Source organism: Pundamilia nyererei, unplaced genomic scaffold (assembly GCF_000239375.1).
Source record: "Pundamilia nyererei isolate P.nyererei 1_Seehausen unplaced genomic scaffold, PunNye1.0 scaffold00065, whole genome shotgun sequence".
NCBI lineage: Eukaryota > Metazoa > Chordata > Actinopteri > Cichliformes > Cichlidae > Pundamilia > Pundamilia nyererei.
Genome location: NW_005187466.1, coordinates 80,122 through 104,790, shown reverse-complemented (window position 1 = coordinate 104,790; position 24,669 = coordinate 80,122). Strand labels below are relative to the sequence as shown.

Genomic DNA, 24,669 nt, shown 5'->3' with positions numbered 1-24,669 from the left:
GTATCGCAATACTAGCGCAATAGTATTGATATTTCTAATTCTATCCTCCAACTTCAGTATTTAGACCTCAAACATACACTATGAAAAATGTCTGAACCTTTTTGTGTTAAATGTACATGTACAAGCTGACCCAAAGTGTATTAAAGACAGGCACATTGACATTCCAGGTCTCCAAAAAAGAAACCTAACCCCTTAAACCCTTTATAAGTTGCCTTTATGTTAAACATATCAGTATCGGTATTGGTATCGGCAATATTTAGTTCATATCTGATCGATACCAAAATGTGCAGCATGGCAGATAACTAGCTGACTCCCTTTCAGAGACCGCCTCAAGTGGCCACCAGAGGAACTGCAGTTTTTGACACTTCCACATTCTCCGCTCCGGCTGCATTTTTCAGGTTTGGAGGTCGTCTCCCCCACCCCGACGTCCTGCAAAGTCAAGTTGAGGCTGAAGAAAAAGCCGAACACTCTACTACATTAAGCCCCGCCCCCTCAGGATTACAAGCCTCTCCTCCTCTCCCCACCCTCCCCCCTTCCGTGTCCCACTAAGCGGTTTCAGAGCGTGAAGGGACTCGTCCCTACAGCCACGGATGCACGGTGCAACATGGCGACAGAGGTAAGACACTCGCTCGGTTTAATTTCCAGCTCGGGTCCGGTTACCGGCACGAACAGTGACATGAAGGTTTAAACGAAACAGGCGCGGCTCCAGTTAACACGGACGTTGAGGGCATGGAGGCTGCACACGGTTAACCTGTGCGGATCACTTGTATCTGGAGTGACCACTGTGTCCTACATTATCACGCCAGTTTCGCCAGAGGATTTGGTCGTTTTCATTTGTCTTTTTTTTCTTTTTCTTTTTTACCACATAAACGCGCTCTAGTATTTTGTTTAAAGAGGAAAAAAAAGGGAGGGAGGCATTTTTGAAAGTCAGCTGAGCTATAAGAAAAAAGGATCAGTGCAGCCCCCTCCGTCCCTGCCATGTTAAGCTGTTTTGGTGAAAGCAGATCTGTTTTTGTGTATTGAGAAGCCACGTTAATCCGGTGACAAGCAACTGTGTTTGACTACACACACATACCCACTCACACACACACGGAGGACAGCCGTTCAGCACCATGGACAGAAGCCACTCCACCCCGACCTTCCTCCGTGCTTCGCCTGACTCCCTTTTCCTCCATCTGTGCTTTCATGTAACCAAAAATAATGGTGACGCACAAAACTGATTATATCAAGCATAAACAAGCTTGTATGTAATACTTGTTTGGCCTCTATAAGTCTGCTTCAGCTTGTTCCGTGTAATCGATCTGTGTTTAGCCGTAGTGAAATGTTGTCCCGTCTCCCTGCTTTCCTGAAAGACCAAGAGAAAGTGTGTGTGTGTGTGTGTGTGTGTGTAAAAGATCGTATGTCTGATGCTGGGCTTTGCTCCAGCAGTCAACAAGGCAGAAAAGCGTGCAGACACTGAGCCAACGAGCGATCGATCACATCTACTCCATCACCCTGTTCCTCTAAATCAGCTGCTGTTTGTACACATTACAGGTGAACAGGTGCTGAGGGATGCACATAGAGGGATACATAGCTCTCTTTTGGGACTCATTAATGAGATACTATATTAACCCTTATTGTATTACTCTCTCTGTGTGTGTTATTTGATTCCCACAGTTTCATAACCTGCAGGAGTTGAGGCACAGTGCATCTCTGGCCAACAAAGTATTCATTCAGAGAGACTACAGTGAAGGAACCACCTGCAAGTTTCAGACCAAGTTCCCCTCTGAGTTGGAGAGCAGGGTAAGGAAGCTGGAGGAGATTTAATTCTAGGTTTTATATTGTGTTTTAATAGGTGCAGATCATACAAGCATTTAGATCTTTGTTAGCATCATGGTCTGAAAAGAAAAAGTCTGTTAAAAGGCATTATCATGACATTCATATGCTTGATAATAGATGCAAAATAATATAAATAATATAATAAATATAAACGCATATACAGTAACAAAGTTTCATTTCAGTGCAGAGTAAAGCAAAACACACAAATCACTCCACATTCTCTGTTGTTCACTGGTTTCAGCGTATTTGAATGCTTCTTCCCACTTCTTTTTAAACATGTTATTTATTGAGGATCATGTTCCCTATTTTTGGCATCATTTTAACACGTATAGAATAAAGCCTTATGTCATCATATCATATGTGTGTAGAGTTCATTTGGGGTGGACAAAAAGTGAATCTTTCAGCATCAGACACTTAATTCCCTTTATTTTATTGATTTTTAATGTAGCAATATAAGGGTTTCATGACTCAGATCGGTTCTTTCACATGTAGATAAAGCAAACAAAATTCCTGATTGCTAGCTAAAATTGTTATGCTGTGTAGAATGATATACGCACAAAGGTCTGTGATTTGGTCAGTCATTACCTCGCTAGCTTTTATCACTGTGGAGTAAAAAGTACGAGGTGTAAGTCGTCCATTAAGAGGGTTGCTGACCCACTATTGATTATGTGCCTCATCACATGAGCCAAGGTGGGAAAAAGGGTGTGGGTCATTATAACCAGAGGTGTGGGTGAAACCATTGTGAGACCTTGCCTCACCCTATTATATGACCTATTGAGACCAACTGACGCATGATGTGAGTGGGCGTTAAGGCATCTGGGCAGGGATTTCAAAACTGCACTGTAGGTGGCAGACAGTTGGTGTTGTAAGCCACACCCTCTGTTCAGAGTGGACATAGATGGCCTCTTAGACTCGTCTTTCAAGACGAGTGACCTTTGTCCTTTAGATGCAGATGTACAGCTGAGTCTTGTCCTGTCAAGGTGGCTCTTTTATGTTGTGCCAAGTGTTTACGGAGTGGCTGCTTGGTTTCTCCAATGGAGCCCTCCTCGCTGCACTGTACTGCATACACTACATTGTTTAGTTTGTGTTTGGAGGTTTTTTCCTTGGGATGAACCAGCTTTTGTCTAAATGTGTGTGGCTGTGTCTGAACTACACTGGGATGTCCTGCTTGGAGAAGACTCTCCTGAGTTTCTTTGATAAACTGCCTACATAAGATATGACGTTTGTCCTTCTGATTCTCCCTAGTCGGTGTCTGACCTTATTTTCTGTGCATCCTTGCTGATTTGATGAAAGCTCAATTGGGAAATCCACATGTTTTAAGAGCTTTATTTACATGTGTGTGTTCCCTTTCTTTTCCTTCTGGCTTAAAGGGAACAGTTTCTGTGTTGTAGGGTCCTGATTACTCCAAGTTTGTGTTCCAGAGGGTGGTGGGAGTCAAAGAGTAGGTACTGGTCTGTGTGTGTAGGCTTCCAGAAATGACAAACTGTTATACTTTGTATCTTTCCTGGTAAACTATCATTCTATCCACTGAGTCGAACTGTGAACAGTGAAGGCTTCTACTTCTTGGGTTTTGATTTCAGAGTTTAGATGTGATGATGTGTGTTCCCCACAAGGGAGCTAGGATGGTTGCAAGGTGCTTGGAAATTTTGTAGGTGGCTGAGTTGATACTGCGTGGGACTCCTTTGTGGATCTTTGGAAGTCCATATATACAGGGTATAGCATTTCCTGGGTACAGGAAGTGCAGTCAGTGGCTTCATCCATTTCAAGTTGTTGTAGGCAACTGATGACTTTCTTTTCATAGTTGCTTGTGGGGTCTCGTCTTAAAGCTTCATAGGTATTGTTGTAAATGTGGAGGAATAAACACAGCTGGTCACTGGGTCATAGCTGGAGTCCCAGGTCTCATCAGCACTGACGATTCTTGAAATGAAGGTCAGTTTCACACGTTAGCTGATGTTTGAGGTTTGTGCTGAAATCTCGCAAGTGCATGGGCAATAAAACACTCGCAGCGTCTTCCATGGAAGGGACTTCAAAGGGGAAATTAAAATCATGCAATATTTTTTCCCTTCTCCAGCTCAGTAAGTTACTTTATTAAACATAGTATTTGCTGTTGCTACTCACTGTCCCCATTTCTGCTCTTTTGTCTGTCTCCAGATCGAGCGAACACTGTTTGAGGACACTGTGAAGACGCTGAATAACTATTATGCAGAGGCGGAAAAGATTGGAGGACAGTCCTACTTGGAAGGGTGTCTGGCCTGCGCTACAGCATATCTCATTTTCCTCTGCATGGAGACACGTTATGAGAAGGTCAGAATCGAATACATTTTGATGGTCTGGGACAAATTAACATGTAGTTTGGATTTTATATTGCTTCTCATGTTTCCTCTTCTGTGTGTGTGTCAGGTGCTGAAGAAGATTGCCAAGTACATTCAGGAGCAGAATGAGAAGATTTATGCTCCCAGAGGTCTCCTTATCACAGATCCCATAGAAAGGGGAATGCGTGTTGTATCCTTATTCTGAATTTTGGGTGTATTGCAAAAAAAAGCAAAACAAAACCACATTTCTGTAAAATATTTGTGCAATTTATTATAAACCACAGATCATTTTTGTTCCTTAACAACTTTTAACAGATAGAGATCTCCATCTATGAAGATCGGGGCTCCAGTGGCTCCAGCTCAGGGAGCAGCTCTGTGTCCGGCAGCACTGCTCGATGACTGGATGCTTCCTAAACCTGCGTCCACCTGATCACTCACAACCATGAAGGAAAACCTAGGATGTAATACGACTCCTCTTCCAACACCAACCACCCCCTCAGCTACGCTCACACAAAGTATTCACCAGTTTTTTTCCCCATCATGTCCCTAACTTGTTCAGAGTAGACACTTGAAACACGCACTTTAGTGGTTTATTACGAAAGAAATGTGCAGGTGCTGATGCACTTTTGCTAAGATGTAATGTCTCAATGAAAAGGATGAAAAGATGCAGCTAGTGATGCTTTGTGTGATCCCACCATTTCTCTCCTTCCTGTCTGATTTCAAGATAAAAGGGACGAAGTGCCTCATCTGCTGTCATTGTACCACGTAGGCCAGATCAACCTGGGCTGCACCCCAAAAACACTGGACCAAACACAAGACTAGACCCCAAATTCAGCACCTCTTCCAAATCGGCTCTAAATCATGCTGTCTGGCAGCAGATGAATGTCATTTAAGTCATCCATAATGTAGCAGATCCTCCATATTTCTGATGAAGCTTGTATTTCCTTTTTTAAAGTCATAGCCACAAATCCAAGTACTAACCTCTTGGTTTCACTGAGCGAGAGCAACTCTTCCTAAATTTAGATTATGCAAAGACTCGTTGTGTGTGAAGCGCAGCAGTAAGTAAAGAAGGGATGGGTCAGAAATGTCTTCCTAAATTATACCTGTAAGTGTTTATGAAAATACACCAACCCTTCCTTGCTTTATGAACAGACTTCCAAAGAAAAATAACTGCCAAAAAACAAACAAACTGGCTCACAAATGTGAATGTTTCTTTTATTTTGGTGACATTTTGTGCAAGAACAAGTTTTCATACTGCTTATTGTTTTAATACACATGGTAGAAATGACTGGCGTCAAATAAACAGTTTCATCACAGCCCCATCGAGCTCATTGTTCTTGTATTATACAAATATATGAAATCAGTGTTACTCATATTAAGCATTTTAAATGATTACAAACATAAGAAAAGGCTCAGTACTCAATCTGAGCTGCTTGTTGGACATGAACCAGAAACCAAGTTTCATGTAAACAAGCAAGTGCAACGCTATAAATACCTCCCAGGCATCCATATTTCCCTCCCTTTATCTGTTGTTGCCAATTTTTCTCTCTGCCTTAGAGTGTCATCATTTAGATTGGGTATAAAAATCTTTCTAGTTGAACCTGCCCCATTCAGACAACACTACCATCCTCGGCATCAAATCAAATGTGATGGAAGGAAGGACACAGATTATCTAAGCAGGAATACAGAAGAGCAGCTGCTAAATGGAAGTTTGCAAATATCAAAAGCAGCGCTGGTTAACATTTCTGCATTAATACTCTCAGCATGGAAGGTGAAGAGGATTGCTCATAGCAACGCCTACGGATGACATACTGGTCGTGTAGTTCCTCTGAGCTCCACAGTTTTCAGTACTTGATCAAATTGTTAGTCTAAAATCCAAGTGCTTTGTTTCAGTGTCAAAGTTCTCACTGAGTTATCAATAATGCATTAAAGATACAGTAAGCAAACAGCCCAAATCAGTGATAATGTAGCTGCTGGATGTGTCACTTAAACTCAAAGGCAATGTTGTGTACACTTTGTTTGACATGTCAGTAAGCTTAGAGTGTATTACCAAAATATTTGGTTTAATTCTTTAGCTTGACAGTAACATGATCTGTAAATCAGTGTAAAAGACAACAATATTAAACATCATTAAATCTTAAATTTACTGGAGACGGACACCATTTCCAAAAAAACCAAAGATGTATAATTTTATGCAGCCCTTTTTTTCTAAAGGCATTTTGTCTTCACAGCAGACAAAGTGGTAAAGAAATTAACAAATTGATAATGTCCACTCAGGGCCGTGGTATTGTGGACACTGCTAACAGTCACCGATACCTAAGTAGCACAGAGGTAACAAAAAAAACCTGCCTTAAAAAATTACTTAACAATTTAAGCGTATTGCTTATTTTGTTACAAATTCCTCATGCCTGCATGCACTAACTGGTTTTTTGGCACTACAGCTTCCACATGCAGCCAGCTCATCAAAACAAACAAGCAAAGTTCAGGACGGACATGCTCCATGCATGTCACAGTAATTTGTTCTAGCAGGTGTTAGATCCAGGTGACCAGCGCTGGATAGAGGTTGTCTTTTCCCTAAAGACTAGTCTCACTTCATTTCTGATACTGCAGACAGGAATAAAACACACTGCAATAAAACGGTCTTAAACCAGGAGGCTTCAAACATGGAGACCGAAGATCGAACACCATCATAAAATGGAGCCAATGCTGCATGGGTGGAGAGAACAGAGGAGAGTAACAGTGAGGGAGGACGAGACAGACAAGCAGACATCAGATTAATACTAAACAAACAGAATGACTAAAAATGAAGACTTGGTGACATGTGAAGACGAGGACAGGTACACGTGGGGAAAATTGGGGAACTCAGGGTAACCTTTGTGGTTTGCACTAAACACTTTCAGTTACTCTGTGTCAGCCACAGTTCGTGTGTCTTGTTCTGTTTCAGCACGTTTTTAGTGCAAATTCAGCATCTCTTAAGTCACGCAGGAAACACTTCCTTGCATTTGTTACTCTCAGGGTAGCAGGGGTAATGCTGAGACTGGAGGATTAAAATGTGAGTACTAGAACAGTTAAGACTGACTTTTGAGCTATGAAATAATTTGAAAGAGCCGGTGTATTGATAGGAACAAGTTTATTCACTTCATTTAAAGCCATAAAAGAGAAAAGAAATCTTAAAAAAAGGAAAATGAAATAAATCTGCTCACAGAGTAAAGAAAAACAACCAGCTCTCCCTTTTAAAAACCAAAGCAAAAGACTTTTTTTTTCTGTAACATTATTGTAAACCACAAAAATCCTTTATTGCATTTCATGTGATTCTCTTTAAAGACCTGTAGAAAAATAAACATTCAATTAAAAGTAAAATAATATCTGGTTTTGGATTATTTTATGAATCTTTAAGACTTGCTCACCTGCACAGCGTCCATTCCTGACAGTAAAGCCGTTACCACACTAAAAAAAAAAAAAAAAAAAAAAAAAGAGGAAAAGGTTTTTATCCAAACCAAATAAGCTGATTCTGAGACATTTTAAAAACAATTTACTTTTATTTTTTGAAAGGTAGGAGTAAAATATCTTACAATTAAACTAACCAGAGAGAGAGAGAGATTAAGGCTTTGATGTGGTTCAATTCACTGCTCCACTAACAGAAAAAAAAGGCGTGTTCATAATTCATGCTGGGAATTCGGGCTGTGTACCTGCGTGTCATTGGCAAGCTCAGTGGTTTCCCCTTCTTTGGGATAGGTGACTTCCAACACAGAGTTCATTTCACCAGCCTGAAGAGCTCGAGTAAAACTAGTGCTGTCTGGCCAGGAGACCTCGAGCACCTTCACCTCATCATTTCCTGGGAGTCATGAGTACAAGACACAATACTACGTTACATTTTACAAGTACAAATTTGTATTTTGGGATTAGATTTAAAAATATCTGCTGGGATGCTACCTGCCTCCTGACTATCAAACTATGTTTTACAGACTGATGTGAGAGCATCTCATCTTAATTTTAGCAAGAAAGGACATTAGCTTATTAGCTTATATCCCAAAATTTGTAAACTTTTACCAGCCATTAGTTATAACACCAGTATCTGGTTTAAAGTAAAAAAATATCAGGGATACTATTGTTTAGCTGAGATGTCTAAAAACACCAATGACAAAGGCACACATACTGAGTTCTAGTGTTTGACAGGATAGATGCACGATCACAAAAAAAAGCTGTTTGGCCAACAATCTGCTCTAGTGTTTACTTGTGAGGTGTCTGCTGTTTTTTCAGTGTCTACAACATTTAAAAGGAAATCACCTAAACCAAAGTGGGCGACTGGCTCCATCTCACATAGATATCCAGAGCCTCCATCAATGATGCGCGTGTGAGCTCCACTCTGACTGGTGAAGACTGTCACCTTGGCACCCCGGGCGAAAGAACCAAACTGGGTGCGAGGAATGACCCGCAGCCAGTTATTGGATGATCCCTAGCAACAAGGATGTTCATGGATTATTATTCGCTAACTAATAATAAGAAGACCAGTTAGTAGGTATATCATTAGGCTGTTAGTAAAAAGAAAAACAAACAAACTCCACCCGACAAATACACACACGCACACCCACCTGCGTGACCTTAAAGACAGAGATTGGCTGCTGGGCGCTCTCCCCGTGTGCCAACAGCAGGTCCAGCTGTCCATCCCCATCCAAGTCAGTCACAGTACCACCTGTCCAGAACACACAGAGTGCTTTCACTGAACTGACCTACACATCAATGTCAATGGGGAGTCTCCCTGACAGTTATATTTCTGAGGCTCATCCAACCACAGAGGCAGTTCAGGCAACATCAACATATTTTAACAGGCTAGGATGTTCTCTAATATTTTCACATATTGATTATTGCTTTGTTACCAGGTGAAACAACACTTCAATAGAGTCACTTTTCAAGAAAGCCATAAAAATCATTCTCAATTGATTGTAATATTTTAGAAAAAAAAAAAACATCTGTATATCACTATTTTGTGTCTGTATTGCCTGGGACTACACATCTAAAAGAATTGGCAACTTAATATATGTTAGATTTTTAAACGGATATCCATTAAGATGTACCGTGCCGGTTAAATGCATAGGAAAAACAGCACAAAATGTGCTCTGATATTAAGAGTTTACAGACCTGTTCCTCTCCCTTGTGGCTCTTCAGCATCTCCCACATTAAGTTCCTGGATCAAAGGGTCTGCATTAGTCCTCCTTGAGACCCTGCAAAAAAGGAAACAGCCAAAAGAATAAATAAATCTAGAAACAGTTATTTTTTAATTAACAAAGACATTTCATTGGAAATTTAACAAATACATGAAATCTAACCTGAACAGCCTATTGGGAGCATTTCCTCTGTAGGCAATATTGTTAAAGAACACCTCCAACTCCTTGTCATTATCAAAGTCAGCAGCGATGACTGTGCGAATAGGTGAGGCTTCAGCAAATCTTCCAGTAGCAATATTCTGCAAAGAAAATTGTACTTCTCTCAAGATACACTTTATTAAAACCTTTTGTTTTTGCCAATTTTGTCACTCCTCTCTTACCTGGAAACTGGAATCGCTGCGCTGCAGGAAAAGTCTGTGTGGGCCGTTCCAGTTGCCATAAACAATGTCTGTCTTTCCATCTCCATTGAAGTCAGCCAGTGCTACTCCTCTGCCATGCTGGTATTGGTCCTCCACACCTGTTTGCATGGGCACAGTGTTAAAAGCAACTAATCACAGTGCTTCTGGAATACAATTTTTTACAATAAAAAAAAAATTAAGTAAAAGTGATCAGAGGACCTTCATATGTCTCTTATATTTAGTGCTACATCCAGGAGACTGCTAGATTAGTTTAGCATAAGGACTGGATTCTGGGGGGATAAATCAGCCTGGCTCAATAACAGTAAGACGCTCCACATACCTGAATGTCTTAAACTCACCAGTTAGCATTTTCACTTGTGTTTGATTAATATTCACATGACAGGCTGTGTTACTTCATGAGGTGTTATCCTTATGAGCCTACCAGACAGCCAGCAAATGTTATAGTAAGCTAAGCAAATAGACTGATTAAAATCAAACGGGGCATCACCTGCTACGACCTGTTGTGGTAAGGAGAGAGCTGAGTGTAAAAGCGAAGCTGTCAATTTACCACAACAGGTCATAGCAGATGCCCACTAACTTCTGATGCACACTCAGGCATTTTGTTCTATAAGCTGGCCTGAAATATGACACAAGCCATTCAGTTCAGAAAAGTGAAACAAAGGTTCCTCCTAGCTGGCATTCACAGGGTAAAGAGCTAAAATTAGAAACCAAATAATAGAAGAGTGAGATGAGACAAAGAATACCTGATATGAAACCATAAGTTGAAGGACAGACTGCAGAAAGTACTACTGAGTTAGGCTTCATGTTCCCTTACCACTTCATTCTCACCTGCCTGTGTTGCCATGTCAACAAAAGCCCCATTTCCATTATTCTTGAACAGGAAGTTGGGTCCATTTTCATTGTCACAGAACACATCAGACCTCGACTCGCTCAGGATTGGTCCAACGACCACACCGCGACCACCTGACCAACGAGCCAACAGTGAACCTTTAGTTGTTTTTGACAACTTCAAAAAAAAATTTTTTTTAAATCCCATGTTTCAGGTAAACACTGTGACATCTCACCTGTGTACCTGTTGACTCCGGCCTCAGCAGCTACGTCAGACAGCGCGATGATGCCCTTGCTCACATCACTGGCAGCCTCGTCCATTTCTAAGAGAGCGTGGGGGCCAACATTTCCACTGGCGTAGTTCGCCACGTAGACTGAGTAACGGCCTGTTCCCTGCACAGAAACATCAGTAACTTAGAATAACGTATAATGTACTCAAATGCAATGAGATAGAAGAATTAGGTGGGTTTACTCACCTTTCTATCAACACATGCGACTGAACGTCCCGCCATCCGATTAGCAACACCACGACGTACATTCAGCTCATCGTTGAGCAGGTCTTCAAAGCGGCCATTACGAAACTTGAAGAGCTTGTCAGTGTATGTTGCTCGTCCTTCACAGAGAAAGAAAAATTATTTGGTTCCCTCAAATTACTTTGATGACACTTTAATTTCAGGATGACTTTGCAATATCATATTTACCAGAGTAGGCATTGTTTGTATTAAGAAAATAGATTTCTTCTCGTCCATCTCCATCCACATCGCAGGCAGCAACTCCAATAGCATTTCCTGCCTGGTCTCTCAGAGCATAGTATGGAGAGTTACTGTCATCAACAGCAATGTTTACCAGCTTTTTTTGAGTCCTGTCATACTTCAGCACCAGGTTGGGCCCGTTGTACCTGAGAGAAAACGTGATTTTGATTTATTTTTTTTTATCACAAATTTCTGCATAAAAATCCTCACACATGGTAATACACTAACACTCACACTTACCCTGCCACCACCACTTCCAGGTCACCATCACCATCCACATCTGTCACAGCCATCCCATAGTTGAGTTGTGTGGGATTGTGCAGATTGTCAGGGGGAAGCATGGTCTGTGTAACAACCTGAAGCATGGGATTCAGGTTTTGGGCATGGGAGTGATGCCAGAGTGTCACTAGTAGGAGCAGCAGACCCGAACCCCACATTATTCCAACCTGGCGAGACACGGAAGTCAGGAAGATATCTTGTTTTGAACAAAACTTGCAAGAAACATCTGAAACTGAGAATTATAATACAAAACAAAACAACATTTCTTAACAATTGAAACTAAATATGAAAATATAATTATCCGAATTGATCGAAAGCGATCAAATAAGTACGTTAAAAGAAAGAAGAAAAACAAAAACATAACCACCAGACATTGTTTTAAACGTGGAGTGTTTCTGTCTAAATCTACCAACCAAAAGCCTTTAAATCCTTTAAGAAAGATATAAAATTTCAAGACGTTAAAAAACACAAAACGCAAAAACTACTAATATGTTATTAATGCTCTCCAGCAAATACATTTTCTGTATTTCTGACTTGTTTTTCCTCCAGCGTAATGACATGCAATTCACTGATTTTAATAAAAACATGGATGAAGCCTTTTCCCCATTTTGTGCAAAGCAGAGGCGTGAGCAAGAATTCATTCCCTTCATTATGGCAATACCGTCTTACCGTATCAAGGTGTGGAGGAGAAAATGCGTCTCCTGCAGTGAAGATGATGTGTTTATAGTTGTGAAGCGAGCTTGTCAACGCCTCTATTACACAAATAAGTTTCATAAATTACAAATTTACGAAACACCTTGTGTAACGCGGAGAATACTGTCCAATCAGCGAAGAACTATCTGACCGATGAAGATGGTGACCAATGGCTGAGCTGAATTTCTGTGCACGTGTCTCTTGCACCCAAGGGTTTGGTTTGTTTGTAGTTTATGTTAAACGATGGCACAGAAAAGATGGATTCGGTAGATAGTATATTTACCATTTCTTTTGGGGAAACTCGTTGAACTACAAAGGAAAAGAAAATTCGTTGGAAAAAGGAACTAATAACCTGGTAGTTATTCCGGATTTCGGAGCGGCAGTGCTGTAGAAGAACACAATTTCCCACTACGCTTTGCGCTAGGATTTGCTTGCGTCAAGTGTGCGACGAAAGTCTGTTGTTAAACAAATCATAAACGGGTAAGCCGACAGAGTAAATTTATTTGATTTAATTACAGATTAAATATTCTGAGTGAAAATAAATGAACATGAATGAATGTAACATTAACCGCTATTTATTTTATATTTATTTCTTCATTTAAAAATATCTTTACAAGCTACACGGGAGGAAGTTTAGTTAGCTAACTGAAGCTAGTTATTCAAATCCTGTTTATTTAGAACAGTTTGCCGCGTACCTGGCTGCTTCATTCCTTAATAAAGTCTTTAAAGTAAATTTAGAGTGTTTTGAAAATCTGCGAAGGTCTGACAATGTTCATGTTCTCGTTCCTCCATGATCCAGATACTTTAACATCATTTAACCATGGAGGATGTGCAGCTTAAAGAAGACTGTGGTCCAACTCAACCAACACCTACACCTCCCTCTCAATCAAAGAGGCCAAGTCAGCCTCTGTACGTCCCCAAACAACGACTTCATGCCTCGAAAGAGAAAGCTCAGACTCAGGGAGAAGTTAAACCAAAAACCAGGCCTCGCTACACAGACAAAGCACGAAAGAACGCCAAGAACAAGAAGGACAAAGCTGGAGGAGCGAATAAACCATCGCCCGCTGGGGGAGAAGGAGATGGAGGTGAAGCGCAAAACAACGACGTTAAGCCAGATGTGAAGGAGGACCGATTACAGGGTTTAGATGCTGAGGCTAATGGGGAGTCTTCCGCCAAAGTGGAGGCAGGCGATACTGCAGAGCAGGAAGAGGAGAGCTGGGACACCTTGTTCAACGATGATGGAGACTGTCTGGATCCACATCTGCTTGAAGAGGTGAGAGCTTGATTTAGGTTTTGATAATCAAAACCCAAGACAGTCCAATCCAACTTTATTTATACAGCACTTTAAAAACAACAAAGTTGACCAAAGTGCTTTCCAATAATAAAACAGAGATAACAGTTAAAAACCATACATTAAGCAGACAAAGAAATAAATATAAATACCAATAAAATAAATAAATGGAAAAAGAAGATAAACAAATCAGTATATTAAATATTAAAACATGAGTAAAATAGACAATAAAATATACAATGAATAAAATTAACAAAATATAAAAGATTAAGAGTGACCAACAGCTGACTAAAACTGACTACAAGCAGACTCTGGTACTACTCCTAAAAAGCCTTCGAAAAAAAGTGTGTTTTTAAAAGTGACAAGCAGAATAATGTCCACCCAGATTCACATACACATTGCTGATAATTAACCTAAAAAATCCTATTTAATATGATGCAAAACAGATCTTTTTCTCTTCTCATCATTGTCTTCTCTCCTGCCTGCCTTGAATGCACAGCTGGCTTTGAAGGAAGGAAAAAAGAAGGAGTCAATCCAAGAGCCTAGGTTTGATTACTACAACATGGACAGAGCCAGTTATGATGATGATGATGATGATGACGTTGACCTCACAGAGGATGAACTATCTCATATTGTAGAGATCTACGATTTCCCTACAGAGTTCAAAACAGAAGACCTTCTTAAACTGTTTCAGTGCTACCAGTAAGTCTCTAACCATGTTAGAATTGTACAAACTTTGTTTTTGCCTTATATACTGTATGTCCTTTTATATTTGCAGAGATGTCAGTAAACCTCTGCATCTATTTGCATGATTCACAGTTTGAAATAATCCTTTTTTTTATCGTATACTGAGCCTTGGTGCAGCCCTGAGTTCAGCCATTGTCTGAAACCAGCTGCTGCAGCTCTTTTTTTTTGTCTTGGTGCTAGCTGTGTTCTTCTAATTGGGTGGGACTGCAGGTGAGAGGGGCTTCTGTGCTCACTCCAAGATCACTGTTCCACCAGGCTGTTCTTGACATCATGCAGATGAAGTAGACGAAACTTTTTTTTAATAGAGCATTTGGATGAGTACCATTGTAACAGTATATGTTAGAAAATAAGGAAAGGATAATAGGTTTACTTTAAGACAAAAAAAGTTTTTAAAAGTCTTTAGGGAGCACGGTCTTCCTTTTAGAGCTAATGCTCTGAGGGCATGTTGTGAAATATTCTTACTACCTTGTGTGATTTCTGACTGTCTTTTCAGAAAGAGAGGATTTGACATTAAATGGATTGATGACACACATGCCCTCGGCCTTTTCTCAAGCCCCATAGCAGGTAAGTAAAGCTCTGCCTCACATTTAAGGCAATTACAGTTCATTATGCTCTGCATTAAGTGTCACTGCTATGACTCATCATCTTGCTACGATGTTGTAAGTAGAATTGTTTTAGTAAAGAAAATCCTGGCCAACAATCTTAATGCGGTTTGCTCCTGAGCTTTTTGAGATTGTGTCTCTGTTACTTGGGCCATCGTTTTTCTGACTTCAGGTTAGAAAAACACATTTTTCAGTTGTAAGGAGATATTAAACTCACCGACTATTACATTTTGTTCATTTTCCCTTTTAAGCTCGTGAAGCTCTGAGATCCAAGAATCCACTGATGAAGTTGCGACCACTTTCCAAATCTTCCTCTGCAACAAAGGCCAAAGCCCGTAGCTGCTCAGGTGCGATTGCACATATGTGTGTTTGTCATTTTTCATAATTTTGTGTTTGTATAATAATAAAGCAAATCCATATTTGTTGAGAAAACCCTTTAGCTTTATATCCAATTCTCCAGTACACTACCATTTAGTCTTTCAAGATCCTCTGCATTCTTGACTGTGGGTTTGGTTTGTGTCTGTCGCTTCCTCAGACTGAAACTGAATTTCTACTTCTAATTGAATCTCACCTATGGTGCAGCCTACACAAATAGCTGATGTTGTTGCCAGCGTTTATACTTATGCCTGGTTTGCCTGCTTTACTCTTCAATTTCTCCACTGAAATGCTGATTGGTGGTCCAGTTTCTCTCTTTGAGATGATCCGTACTCTTCCAGTCAGCTAAAGTAAATGACAGCAGAAGAAGAAATAAATGGAAATATGTAGAATGAGCCAGTTACATATGTTACAGGCTTAATTAAGATGACGTGGTTTTGGGGTTATTGTGATGTTTGTAAAGTGTATTTTGGTGCCATCCAGGTTGCATTACACCACAAATTAAACATTTAAAGCGCTTAAAAACTGTTCTGTATCTCCCACATTTATATGTATCCTCCTTTCCTCTTGCCCCCAGACTACCTCCTGCCTGCTAAAGAGAGACCTCAGACGAGTGCAGCACTGGCTCGGAAGCTTGTGATCGGTGCCCTCGGTGTAAAGAGCAACCTCACAAAGGAGCAGCGTGAGGCAGAGAGGAAGAAACTCCAGGAAGCAAGAGGTACGTTGTACTTCTTTAGGTCTCCACTTACTTTTTGGGCTGAAGTCTCATCTTGGGTGGGCGGTTGCTAAACTAATTATGGATTCGGTAGCTTATGTGTGAGGGTCATACAGGGTGCTCAGTTAAACTGAGACGTAAGTACAAATAATTACTGTCCCAATAGTTGTATCACAAAGTTACCACCACAAGTGGGAGCTGTTTTCATACTTAACTGAAGAAAGTGGAAAGTTTCAAATGTAGTGCCAAAGGAAGTCCGTCCATTGCTGTGTAGGTTACAGTAAATCTATAATCAGTAAAGCAACCATTTCCTTTCACAGATGGAAAATAAGTATATAGGGCCAGAAAACAACCGCTGGCCATCCAATGACAGTCAGTCCAGGAAGTCAGGAAGTAAAGCACACTAAAAAAAAGCTCCTTTGTTCTCAGTTTAGGCTCACTGCTGCACTACCATCAGTGAACAAATACTAAACTTGGTGTTGGAACAGATGCCATGTATGGTTCTATGTGAAGATTAATATGCAATCATCTTCAGCTCTTTACTGCTCTTCATGCGGCAAAGACAGTGATATAAATATAAGACTTTTGTTTGTCGTGTGATTTATCTTTCAGAACAAAAGCGCCTGGCAGCCAAGCAGAGGGAAGACGCTTGGGAGGGAAAGTAACTGGACAAACCTCTATTTTTTTTTTCCCCTTTAAATTCCTTGAGTCAGCAGAGGCTTAAATCATTTCTGTTTCATGTAATGCTCTGGTTTTTTAGCTGGCCACTCCTTCGTACAGGCATGTTTCCGAGAAATGATATTTTTTTTTCAAACTGTTTCCTGAGAGGCTTTTACCGTTTCCTTTGTCACTCAGTGTCTGACATCATAAAATGCTACATGATCAGATCACCTTCAATTATCTGTGAACTCACCGACTCACCTGGACTCTATGTATTGTAAGCACAGTCTGTAGTCAAGCACTGAAGCTAATGGTTCAGTTAACAAGTAACGCGTTAACTGAAATACTTATCTGTACACATCCTCGTGTTTGGGTTTTTAAATGTTTTAAGATATAAAAGTGACGTGACGCTTTCAGTTACATGTCACTGAAGTTCAGTCATGTTGATTCGTTAAATTTTTATGTGTCACAACATTGTTGATTTTATCCAGTTTGAGTGATTAAATTGAAGGTGGTGTCATTAAAAATGAATGCTGCATTGTTTGCAGTTTAAGTTTTATCAAAGTATTAACTTACTTTTAAGCCATCGTGTCAGGTGGTTTCCGGTGTTTGAACTGATACCCGATATTATGTATAATGTTTTGCTCAACGCAGCTGCTGTTATGTATGTCCAGTAAAAAAACAAAAAAAAAACAAACTGCTCGACTCCGTCTGTTAAAATCTGAGCGTGTGCTTAAAGACACAAGTCTAGACATTTCACGATGACAAGCAAAACTGTCATCAAAGATTTTCCTTGACATTGAAGCACCTCACTATTTTTGTGCATCACTTAAACAAATCTACCAAGATTTTCGGTTCAGCTCCTGTTTTTAGCTCCATCCATTCTTGCTCTGTTTGTTGACAAAATGTAATGACAGTACGAAGAAAAACGTGTCTCTTTATTCCTGACAAGCTTCTTTTTTTTTTTTTTTGTTTTAAACTTTACAAAGGTAATCACTAAAGAGAGACAGTATTTATTCTAACTGTCATCAAACAGGGTTTCCCAAGAGTCAGCTTTCATAATTCAGCTTCCTCAGACACATATCTCAGGCTCCAGAGCCCTTTTTTGACAGCTGCAGGCAGACGCCTCTTCTGAGGCTTTACCCAGCAGACCACAGACCATGTGGCACTGCAGCTCATTCAGTTCCTCAGTGAATAATTACACCACTTTCAGCCAGTGTGGAGAAAGGCGTTTTAAATTTGTTCTTCAAGAGATTTGTAACAAAAATCAAATTTGCTGCTAAATTAAGTTTTTTTTAATTTTTTTTTATTATTTTTTACATTTTTTTTTAGCCCTTTCAGCCAGTCGAAATGTTCATGCACTAACAGAGCAGATTGCTGTGTACTTAAATGTTTAAAATGATTATTCCTTAAATTTAAGTAGTCCTGCAGATGACTGTGATTTATAGCTCCCCTCCTTTTAAACATCCAAATCGACCCTGTATTACTCTAAGAGAGTTAGTTTTGTAACTGTTTAGCTCACTGGCTGTGGATGAATGAGGCACTGCCACGTGGCTCACAGTGGGCTAATTAAAGCGCTGCAGCATGAGAAAAAGTCTCATTACATATTTGTTTCCTTTCACATCAGTTCTTCTGAATGTGTATTGACACATTTATATCCATGCAGATAATGTGAAAGATGTTTTTGTAAAGCAGGTTTGAGGATTCAGTATTAGGAAGAATTTCCTTTTACAGTGTATCATTTGGTGTTTACGATGTGCTCTTTTAGAAGGTGATAAAAAATATCTGAAAGCATGTAATAGTTTTTTCTATATAATCATGAATACCAAGGCAGGATGAAAAAGGATTAAAAAAAAAAGAAGCTTTTATTTAATGGGTGACTCATTAGTGTAAAAGTGGTTATATGATAAGTGATTCCATTCTCTATAATACACAATTTGATAACCTTGCAGCCTTAGAAGTACTTTAATGGTTCCCTTTTCTAGGTATCAGCGTTCAAACCATAGACTGTGTAACTGCTGCCACTTTGTGAAACATGTGCTCGAGGTGTTTTGCCAAGCCCAGCACTGGGTACACATATTATGTATTAAAAGCTATTTGTCCATTATATGAACATAAGCACAAAATTATGGAAATGCTAATTTGAAGAGTTATAAGTGGCTTGGCTTAACTTTTAAAGTACTGAAATGTTCAAATAAATGCATGAGCCATGCCAGTCTAAGTATATGCAGCTGGTACGGTGAAACTGCTCATTAAATCAGTTATTTCAGTCACTCTCTTCGCTAGCTAAGAATCTCTTCTGCAGGAACTTGTTCTTTTGTAGTGGTTGGTGATTTTTGAGCTGCTGGTAGTGAGACAACCATAGACTGCATATAAAAGATGAACATAGATGGGTGCTACTTCACAGCAGACTGTATCATATGTCATATAATTGTAGTAAAAATGCTCCAAGAGGAACCGACAACACAAACACATTAAAGATGTAAAGTCTATACAGTGAGCGGCGAGGTCAATCAAAGCATGCATTTCTTGAATTTAAAAAAATATAGTGAAAATGAATGAAAACCAGAAAAAGTTTTAGAAAATTCGGGGAGCAATAAAGTACAATGATTGAAATAATTTTTTGATTTAGGCTTTGAAAAAGTTGTTTTTATGACTTAACTTGGTAAATCTAACAGGGCAGTCTACAGGGATCGATTAGCTTCTGCAACCAGCCTCAAGTGGCCATCAATGGGACTGCAGTTTTTGGCACTATAACTGATGTGAAATGTAAAAAAAAGAAAGAATAGCAAATATTATTTTATGTTGATATGTCATCTATTAATTGTTAGACTTTATACACTCATTGTTGGTTATAGACAGGTGTTTCTTGATCGTAGTGCACAGATGGCTCTTCTTGATGCCAAGTGCAAATGTGGACACATTTTCATAACAGACCTCCGTGTGTGCTGTTGTTCTTGCAGCTGGACTACATATAGAGTCTGTAGCTGCTCTTTACCATCATCGTGTGAGATCTGAACCCTGCCCATAATCTCATGTTTTACTGTGGCTTCACGAGGGGGTGATGTACCACAGAGCAGCCAACTGGATACCTCACACACAATCATTAGATTAACTACACAAACACAAGCCACAACTGAGAAAGAAGTGGTTTCAAGTGCCAACTCTACACAGAAATGCTACATGTTATGTCATGGAGCAAGTGAAGTGTGAGACATGGTCCAAATTAAGAAGTAATCTAATCTCCCACCACAGCAAAGGACCCTGGTGGTGAAGGGTTTCCTAGCACCAAACACTGTCAGCAAACATACCTTACATCACTCGCTTCCCTTTGTTAAAATTTGGCTTAGCAATGACACGTTTTCATTAACACCTGAAAAATCATTGTTTTTGATTTATTTCAGTAATGTTTTTAAGGTGCCATTTTGAAACAACAGGCAGCTTAGGGGCTTTTTACCTGAGGTGTTTTATGTGTAATAAGGAGGAAATAGCATTGCAAAAAGCAAAAATGCCTATTTCTCTATAATAACATATGAATAACCTATTAAAGCTAACTTAAGGAAGTGTGATTATTACCTGGAAATATCTCGGGTAATTTCTGTGGTAATAATTACCACATTATTACCCTCTTGTTTCCCCCTTGTTATCCTACTATTACTGCTTTATTACCGAGCTGTAATAGAAAGTGCTACCATTGTTTCTATTGAACAACTACACTGATCTGGATGCATCAGAGAGCAACTTGCAGTTAATATCTTACCCAGGGATAGTTGGTTACAGACTGGAGCAGACAGGGCTCAAACTACCAACCTTTTGATTAGTAGATGACCTGCTCTACCTCATGAGCTATAGCCATATGAAGGCAGTAGAAATAAGCAGGCATTAAATAAAATAATACAATGATAACAGAATGGTAATTTGCTTTGATGTCAAGAACCACGTACATTGAAAAAGTCAAAGTAGTGTCTTGGTTTTATGGAACAAATGGGTTGTATGATAATAAACACGTGAAGGTCTTAATAACAGGTCCAGACATTGGAGCCACAGACACTGAAATGACTTGTTCAGGGAGTTATTTTTTTGTTTTCAAATTTTCTAAAACTTACAGATCTAATTTACCTGGATTCAGACCTTTATCAGACCTTTACCAATCCCCCCACTCCACTGAGCTGACTCACTGAATTGATTGAAAATGACAAATGCCGGCAGCACAGTCGTGTTAGCACTATTGCTTCAGTGTGTTAAGGAAGCGGTCCTCAACCCCCGGGCCATGGGTACTGGGTCGTGAGTTGTTTGGTACTGGGCCGCCAGAGTTGAGCTTGGGTGTGAAATAAATGGTTTTCAGGGTTTTTATCGGTTTTAACAGGGTTTTTTTTTATCGGTTTTTACACGTGGAGAAACAAATTTCCCACATGCGGGACTAATAAAGGTTATCTTATTATCTTATCTTTAGCGTTATTTTTTTCATTAACTTGGTTTCCTGGGTCTCTTTCCGTGTGTTATGAATAAATCTTCTTTTTTGATACCGGTTGTATTTTGTTGTATTTATCCGCAACACCTTAAAGCCCAGTCTGTGAAAATGTTGTCGGACACAAACTGGTCCGTGGCGCAAAAAAGGTTGGGGACCGCTGTGTTAAGGCTCTAGGTTTGAATCTACTGGCTGGCTGGGGTCCTTATGTGTGGAGTTTGTATGTTCTCCCTGTGCCTGTGTAGGTTCTCTATTGGTCTCCTGGCTTCCTCCCACAGTTTAAAGATGTTATGTTATTTTCTAATAACCTTATTTCATAATAACAAATTCTAAATTAGACATAAGTGCAAATGGTTGTCTGTCTCTCTGTGATCCCTGCAATACATTGGGTTTGCCCTACTTGGCCCCCTATGACGGCTGGGATATGCTCCAGCCCCCCGTGACCCTGAATCGGATAAGTTGAAGAAAATGAATAAATGGAAGGAGTGTCTACAGCCTGCTGATGCACTACCACCCCAGATGCAGTCACAATCTGCAATGCAGATTTGCATCATGTTTATGTCACCTTTACCGACTTTGTATTTGATTTTAATTTACCACTTTATTTATATAGTTTTATATGGCACCAGCTCATAAAATGGAAAGAAAAAAGGCCAAAGTGAGTCATTTATTTAAAGCATAGCCTATGTAATGTGACAGAGGGTAACTGTGAGAATTTCCAGTGTTTCTATGTATTCCTCAGTGGAAATATGGTGGAAACAACAATAAAACGCCGCTTAGCTCACGCTCCCAGGAAAAGGATGGGAAACCCAGCAACTTTAATCATCTTCGATCTTTTTTAAATCTGCTGAAGAAGCTGAAGCAACTTGGTTAGACTCGCATAAGGCACTGCATGAACTTCAAGAATCTCTTTTAGCCTATTAGGCAATTCTCCAAACCTTCTACAGAAACTGTAACATCAACTCTGCTTAATTATTATTATATCCTTAAACACGGCCTAATTATTCTCTGCTTTCTGCATTATAAATGTCTGCGGTCAAATAATAATGCCTCAAATGACAGTTTTCAATCTGACATTTATTCTTTCACTACCATTACCAAGTACTGACGCAATACTGTGGTACAACCAGATCTCGTCTGTTGTTCCCAATGTTAAACAGGTAAAGAACAAACAAAGTGGAGATAGTTATCATAATAAAATTAACAATACAAACAGCTTTCAACTCAAAAGTACATTAAAATTCTGCATAAATTAGAGACCTTAAGAACATTATTCCAGAGAGGTAATATAAAACTGTACATGACAATACATTTGCAATACATTACAATATTTATTCAAAACAGGCAAAATAGCACCATGAAAAATAAATCTCATTTAAAACCAAAAACCACACAGCTGTAACAATAAATGCTACATTTTGCAGTGTGATGATGGAAAGCACAGTAAGCAGGTACAGAGATTTATGGACTACAGTCTGGTGATGTACTGCAAAGTTGTTCTCATATGCCTTCATGTTACTTTTTAGTCAAGGTAAGTGTTAAAACATCAAGTTCTGAAAATTGTAAACTATTGTATGTCTATTATGGTGTCATGATGCTTATGATATCTGACTTTAATGTGTTTTTTTTCTTGTTTAAACATTTTTTTCCTTTAATCTCTTTGACTTTCTAACAACAAAACTCATTGCTGATCATAATCAGTCACAGGATACTGTTTTTCATTTTTAATCAAGTCACTCCATCCCTCCCAAATCATTCCTGTGTACAGACCCTCCTCTCTCTGATCCCCACCTCTTTGTTTACTGGCAAGTAATTATCATTCACCCTCCCTCCCCATATATGTTGAGGTGTGATGAGGAGTTCTACAGTTGTTCTGTTAACAAATTTGGGTCTCCCATAATTCACAGGAAGTTGTTGGAGATCTGACGCTGGTGGTCGAACAAGTCCTCCGCCTCAGCGCTATATGCGTCGCCTGATAAAAACACAACAAAGAAGAGAAGAGTCTTACACAGAATCAGTCAGGAAAGTATTGAAACAGAGAGAATTTTGTAAAAGACATGTTACCTGCATGGCATCCAAACATGTAAACCCGAGCTCCATCGTACTTGCAGCGGCAGCGCATCACATTGTTCTGGAAATCAGACTCAGCCATGTCTAAAGACGGGTTCACATCCACCTGAGTAAGAAACAGGACAGATGATTAGACTGAAGGTCAGTCATCTTCATAACAAATAGAGTTTCATTTGGAAACAGAAGAATTATTAAAAAAAGATAAAAAGCACAATGTAATCCTTTTGCTAGATGGAGAAATCGGCATCGCTATAATTCACCAGCAACCCCTGTTCTTGCTTTAGATGCTCTAGATTTGATTACCACCACCACCACCACTACAAACAACAACAAATAACCTACTTCTGTATACTGTGATGGCTTGTACATAACTACAACCTTCCCTATGCCTTTTTCAAAGATTGTACTGCAATTTGTGGCTACATTGTACATAGTGTCTCGACAGTTTTTGAACCACTGCAAGCATTTAGAGTATCCCAGGTCATCACTGCGATACACAGAACATTATATATCCACCATCAAAGCTTGAAATCTGCATTAAACGCACAATTAAGAGGGGTTTAGTTACACATATGATAACGAGGATGTTTTACCACGTTTTCATTTAATATTTATTATTGCAGCAACATTGACTAAATGTATTTAAGTAGCACCAATTAAATTTAAATCAAAGAATTTCATGCATCGTGCTGTCTTGCACATTTCTGATAATGCTCTGCTATGCTAACATTTTAAACAACTACTTTATGTATTGGTAAGACTGTATACTTCATGTGCACAATTTACTCAGGCCATGTGTCTTCTTTTTCATCTTCTTTGTATTGTTATTATTTAATGCATGTATATTAATCATGTAGCTAGAGTTGGGCAGCTGTTAGTTCAGTTTATACTGGAAATACGGGTGGGTGTTTGCATGGGATTGATAGTAAAAGCAACATTCTGTCTAGACTTGAAATGCTGCAAAGGGTGTCTTTTAATAAAGTAAGGGAGTGAGTGTGAAAGTAGCAGTTCTCCTCAGATAATTTTGAAACAACAGGTTTTCATGGGGCCCGACTGAGAAGCCACAGGATTATTGTTTTCACCTTTTCTATATGACCAGTGATGTTATATATTTTGGGTTCAAGCGATGCATGACATCACTTTCCACTGCTATCTCTGTAGAGGACAAAAGACGCAGAAAGGCAGATGATAGTGTTGGGTTTGGATTCAAGTCGCAGCCTACCATTAGACCGTAACCATGGTTGGTTGCCATGGTTTGTTGTTTTCCACCCTGTCTGTCTGCCATATATAAGGAAAGCACACAAATGAATTTTCCTGGTGCACACATCAAACAGATAACGTGACCACATATTCAATAAAGTAACCCACTTTCATTTTTTACATACTGTATAAATGTTGTGGTCACAATTATATTCACAGACAAAGATTTAAGATGCAGAATTTTCATAATTATGAATTTATAATGTGCAGTATTA

General features: G+C 39.5%; 4 protein-coding genes across 7 annotated transcripts in view; 2 read left to right on the top strand and 2 right to left on the bottom strand.

Moving 5' to 3' along the window:
- Window positions 1-6,599, top strand: part of golga7ba (golgin A7 family, member Ba) — a 10,504-nt gene extending 3,905 nt beyond the window's left edge. For 2 of the 3 annotated variants that reach the window (XM_005735661.1, XM_013911555.1), the window contains 4 exons: window positions 1,657-1,782; window positions 3,970-4,122; window positions 4,219-4,320; window positions 4,446-6,599. In XM_005735661.1, coding sequence (XP_005735718.1) covers window positions 1,657-1,782; window positions 3,970-4,122; window positions 4,219-4,320; window positions 4,446-4,529 — 465 coding nt within the window. In that variant the 3' untranslated portion in view covers window positions 4,530-6,599. Of the gene's footprint in view, window positions 1-370; window positions 617-1,656; window positions 1,783-3,969; window positions 4,123-4,218; window positions 4,321-4,445 lie in introns of those variants that run through there. The other variant, XM_005735660.1, reaches the window with a different exon arrangement.
- A 60-nt stretch (window positions 6,600-6,659) lies between these two features.
- crtac1a (cartilage acidic protein 1a) lies at window positions 6,660-12,415 on the bottom strand. Of its 2 annotated transcripts, none has more exons than XM_005735658.1 (14): window positions 12,243-12,415; window positions 11,535-11,740; window positions 11,244-11,440; window positions 11,019-11,155; window positions 10,779-10,935; window positions 10,543-10,677; window positions 9,676-9,812; window positions 9,458-9,594; window positions 9,270-9,352; window positions 8,723-8,823; window positions 8,418-8,586; window positions 7,820-7,965; window positions 7,538-7,577; window positions 6,660-6,836 (listed from the first exon to the last, which is right to left on the bottom strand). In XM_005735658.1, the coding sequence occupies exons 1-14, from the start codon at window positions 12,345-12,347 to the stop codon at window positions 6,718-6,720; spliced, it is 1,869 nt and encodes a 622-aa protein (XP_005735715.1). In that variant the 5' UTR covers window positions 12,348-12,415; the 3' UTR covers window positions 6,660-6,717. The 2 variants fall into 2 exon arrangements, with proteins under 2 accessions (XP_005735715.1, XP_005735716.1); XM_005735659.1 differs by lacking the exon at window positions 6,660-6,836 and adding an exon at window positions 7,354-7,456.
- A 65-nt stretch (window positions 12,416-12,480) lies between these two features.
- Window positions 12,481-17,347, top strand: r3hcc1l (R3H domain and coiled-coil containing 1-like). The gene is made up of 7 exons (XM_005735657.1): window positions 12,481-12,746; window positions 13,066-13,539; window positions 14,057-14,259; window positions 14,798-14,868; window positions 15,158-15,253; window positions 15,859-15,999; window positions 16,609-17,347. Exons 2-7 carry the CDS (start codon window positions 13,087-13,089, stop codon window positions 16,659-16,661), a joined length of 1,017 nt encoding a protein of 338 aa, XP_005735714.1. The 5' UTR covers window positions 12,481-12,746; window positions 13,066-13,086; the 3' UTR covers window positions 16,662-17,347.
- Window positions 17,348-22,193: 4,846 nt separating this feature from the next.
- Window positions 22,194-24,669, bottom strand: part of LOC102207980 (lysyl oxidase homolog 4-like) — a 19,025-nt gene continuing 16,549 nt past the window's right edge. Inside the window, exons 14-15 of the mRNA XM_005735656.1 lie at window positions 23,189-23,300; window positions 22,194-23,096 (exon numbers count right to left, since the gene is read on the bottom strand). Of these exons, the coding sequence (XP_005735713.1) occupies window positions 23,026-23,096; window positions 23,189-23,300 (183 nt within the window). The 3' untranslated portion in view covers window positions 22,194-23,025. The remainder of the gene's footprint in view (window positions 23,097-23,188; window positions 23,301-24,669) is intronic.

Coding starts and splice junctions, on each gene's coding strand:
- crtac1a (XM_005735658.1), bottom strand. CDS start 12,347: ATGAAACTTATTTGTGTAATAGAGGCGTTGACAAGCTCGCTTCACAAC. Junction 9,813..10,542: donor TGACATGGCAACACAGGCAG/GTGAGAATGAAG, acceptor CCATGCAAACAG/GTGTGGAGGACCAATACCAG. Junction 8,824..9,269: donor GCCACAAGGGAGAGGAACAG/GTCTGTAAACTC, acceptor TGTTCTGGACAG/GTGGTACTGTGACTGACTTG.
- r3hcc1l (XM_005735657.1), top strand. CDS start 13,087: ATGGAGGATGTGCAGCTTAAAGAAGACTGTGGTCCAACTCAACCAACA. Junction 15,254..15,858: donor CAAAGCCCGTAGCTGCTCAG/GTGCGATTGCAC, acceptor TCTTGCCCCCAG/ACTACCTCCTGCCTGCTAAA. Junction 16,000..16,608: donor GAAACTCCAGGAAGCAAGAG/GTACGTTGTACT, acceptor TTTATCTTTCAG/AACAAAAGCGCCTGGCAGCC.